The 4,082-nt window shown below is 36.7% G+C and overlaps 1 protein-coding gene across 1 annotated transcript; it reads left to right on the top strand.

The window, feature by feature from the left end:
• Positions 1-690: 690 nt before the first annotated feature.
• LOC120576046 (uncharacterized) lies at positions 691-3,465 on the top strand. The gene is made up of 2 exons (XM_039827009.1): positions 691-972; positions 1,894-3,465. The coding sequence occupies exon 2, from the start codon at positions 1,903-1,905 to the stop codon at positions 3,463-3,465; it is 1,563 nt and encodes a 520-aa protein (XP_039682943.1). The 5' UTR covers positions 691-972; positions 1,894-1,902.
• Positions 3,466-4,082: the final 617 nt, after the last annotated feature.

Below are 4,082 nucleotides of genomic sequence, written 5' to 3'. Positions count from 1 at the left end.
GTTCTGGTTCTGCGATCTGTTTAAGTTCAGATTTCCTCGGCAGTTAACTACCGAGGATTTCCTCGGCAGTTAACTGCCGCCGGTTTCCTAAAAACTTCGGTAGCAAACTGCCGAAGGGCATTTTGGTATTTTACTCGTGTGGCACAGCCATACTATATGTGGGAACAACAATTCTCTATAACATTTACATCAGTGGATTATTGAAATGAGGGGAAAGACACGCGGTGGCATTTTTGCAATTTGAGTGAAAACTTTGGCTAACTTATTACTATATTAGTGGGTGAGAACTGCCTGAGGTAAAAACAAATGTTCACTTTTATCTTATCCATTCATCTATCCCTAAAACCTATCCGTCCAACTCTTTCACTCTCAAACAAAAACACCGTCCAACTCTTTCACTCTCAAATCACCCCGTCGATTTCAATCTCAAAGAATCCCGTCGAACTCAATCCCACTCTCAAAGAATCCCGTCGAACTCTCAAACTCTTTGTTTTCCTCTGGTGAGTTCTCTCTCTCTCTCTCTCTCTCTCAAATTCGGTTATGGTTAGAGTTTTGTAATTCAATTTTCGTTTTTGTTTTTCGTTGTGGTTAGAAATCCAATAATTATTATGACTTTGTTGTGAAACCCCTTTTCAATCAATGGATTTAGATGGTTTACCCTAACCCTAACCCTAACCCCAACCCCTTTGCATTTAGATTGTTTTAATTCTGAGTAATGAGATCAGTTCGTAGACTCAACAAAATAAAATTGGTTTATTCTTTCCAATTAGTTGAGTACAGTAATGTTTATTGTTGGTAATGAAATGTGAATGGGTAGTTGTGTGTCTTGAGAGAGAGTACAATTATGTCCATGCAATAATTATATGAATCTTAAACTAATATTTTCTATATTGTTGATCTGTTTATTTATTGCCAGGAGCACTCTGATCTTTACAACTGAATTGTTGGATTCATAACTCTAATTGCTAGCTGGTGAGTTTTATCTTATCCTTTTAATTATAATGTTTTGATGCATTAGTATATAACATGATTTGTTTACATCAGTCAAGAAAATGAGACTCTTTTGTTAGCAGAATGGCGCTATTTCGAGCAATTGCCTTTTGCTTTGTTTAGTATTTGCATTACATTGAATACTAAGTCCTTTGTGTAGTGTGTACTCTTCGTCATATGTATGCCTACTAGTTAGGATTAGTATTGGCCTGTTTTGATTTTGTGACCGGTATGAGTAATATGAACAAAATAGCAACGTGCTTTTTGTAAGTTTGATTACTAGCAAAGCAAATGTTTTTATTTTGTAAAGTTTACCACATTATTCTGTTGGTTTGATACTCAACTAGTTTGCTTCTTTCTCTTCTCATATATAACTTGTTATATTCCCATTCATGATTTAAAAGATTAGATGCTCTGAAATAATTTTCTGCTAAAAGAGAAACTTTGATTAAATGAATTTTGTAATATTACTTTTGATCCTTTTCTTTTCTTTCATTTTCGTCGTTGATTCAGCTCAAAATGCATAAAATAAAAATGCAACCAAAGTAGTAATAATAAGTTCAATTCTCTCTCTCTCTCTCTCTCTCTCTCTCTCTCTCTCGCTCTCTCTCTCTCTCTCTCTGTTGATGCTGATGTTAGGGGATTTACTGCCCCACGTTTAGTTTGTTTTCTTTTTCAGGCTTCGACCCTATGTAATTAAAAAAAACTTAGCCACCATACTCACAATGACAGTTTTTGCGTGTCATCTAAGAGATTTCTAGCTAGTAGTAATCTCGTACCTCCACGTAAGTAGTTACGTTGCTTAAGCACCAAGTTTTTTACTTGGTCAAACTCCAAGTCTTCTAAGTTCTAATAGTTATATTGGCATCACAATTCTTTGATTCAGTGTGTGTTCATTTTCAGTGCGTCATTATGGATCGTAGTTGGATGAGAGCTAATCAATTAAGTGAAGAGGTTGATAATGGAGTGATGGAATTTCTACAATTTGCTGAACAAAATCTTCCATACAATGATGGACTTTTCCCGTGTCCTTGTGTTTCTTGTGCGAACCGGGAGCCAAACATTACTAAGGAAGAAATAAGGGGCCATCTAGTTTGGAATGGGATTTGTCAAACTTATACACAATGGATATGGCACGGTGAAGCAATATTGCCAAGTGTATCCCAAAGAGAGAACGTTAGTGTAGATATGGATGATCGACTGGAAGACATGATACACGATATTGGAGAAGAATCTTTTAAGAGAGCGCATATGTACGATACATTATGTAAAGACAAGGAAGAACCTTTGTACCCGGGATGCACAGAGTTTACACGTTTGTCAGTTGTTTTAAAATTGTTTAATTTGAAGGCAAAAAATGGATGGAGTGATAAAAGTTTCACTGAATTGCTTCGATTGTTGACAGAAATGCTTCCAGAAGGTAACACAATGCCGAATCGTTATTACGAGGCCAAAAAAATATTGTGTCCGATGGGTATGGAGTATGTAAAAATACATGCATGCCCTAATGACTGCATCTTATATAGAAAAGAGTTTGAAAAAAATGATCATTGTCCGAAGTGCAACGTGTCACGCTACAAAAAGAAAGACGATGATTCTAGAGATGATGCGAGCACAAAGGGTCCTCCTGCAAAAGTGTTTTGGTACCTACCAATAATTTCAAGGTTCAAGAGATTGTTCTCTAATCCAAAGGACCCAAAGAACCTTAGATGGCACACAGATGAGAGAAAACGTGATGGAAAAATTCGTCATGTAGCTGATTCTTTGCAATGGAAGAAAATTGATTCTTTGTTTCCATCTTTTGGCGAAGAGAAAAGAAACCTTAGACTTGGACTTGCTACTGATGGAATGAATTCATATGGTAATCTAAGTAGTAAACATACTTCATGGCCCGTTCTCTTGATAATTTACAGCCTACCTCCTTGGTTGTGCATGAAGCGTAAATATATTATGTTATCGATGATGATTTTGGGCCCATATCAACCAGGTAACGATATAGATGTTTATCTAAGTCCATTGATTGATGATTTAAGACTGTTGTGGGAAGAAGGAGTTGATGTTCTTGACGCGTACTCCGGGGAACATTTCAATATGCGTGCCATGTTGTTTTGCACCATCAACGACTTCCCGGCATACGGTAATTTGAGTGGGTACACAGTTAAAGGGCATAAAGCATGCCCTATATGTGAGGCTGAAACATGTTATCATCAACTGAAACATGGAAGCAAGACTGTTTATCTTGGGCATCGAAAATTTCTAAACCGTTATCATCCATATCATAAGATGGGGAAAGCTTTCAATGGTGAACCGGAGATTGGTTTTGCTCCAAAGCCCTTGACCGAAGAGGAAGTTTATCAACGACAACAAAATGTGGAGTTTACCTTTGGAAAGAAAAAAAAGAAGCATGTTGTGAAAAATATATGGAAAAAGAGGTCGGTGTTCTTTGAGCTTGCATATTGGTCTAGTCTTGATTGAAGACATTGTATTGATGTGATGCATGTAGAGAAAAATGTTTGTGATAGTATAGTTGGAACACTTCTCGACATTAAAGGCAAGACAAAAGATGGTTTAAATGCTCGTCTAGATTTGATGGAGATGGGTATAAGGCAGTAGTTAACTCCACAACAAAAAGGTAACAAAACATTTTTACCTCCAGCATGTCATACTTTGTCTAAGAAAGAGAGAAGAAGTTTTTGTGAGTGTTTACAAGGTATCAAAGTGCCGCAAGGTTACTCATCAAATATCAAGAGGCTTGTATCAATGGATGATCTCAAGGTAATTAGCTTAAAATCTCATGACTCTCATGTTTTGATGCAGCAATTACTACCGGTGGCTATTCGTGGAATATTGCCTAACAAAGTTAGAATAACTATAACTACGCTGTGTTTATTCTTCAATGCAATATGTAGTAAAGTCATTGATCCATTGAAGTTAGAAGAGTTGGAACATGAGGCTGCAGTTATCTTGTGTCAATTGGAGATGTATTTTCCTCCTTCATTTTTTGACATTATGGAACACTTGATTGTTCATTTGGTGAGGGAGATTAGACAGTGTGGTCCAGTTTATTTAAGATGGATGTATCCAGTTGAGCG

Source organism: Medicago truncatula, chromosome 6 (genome assembly GCF_003473485.1).
Source record: "Medicago truncatula cultivar Jemalong A17 chromosome 6, MtrunA17r5.0-ANR, whole genome shotgun sequence".
In the NCBI taxonomy this organism is placed as follows: domain Eukaryota; kingdom Viridiplantae; phylum Streptophyta; class Magnoliopsida; order Fabales; family Fabaceae; genus Medicago; species Medicago truncatula.
Note: the sequence above shows the minus strand (reverse complement) of the source record. Positions and strands in the feature narration are given on the sequence as shown.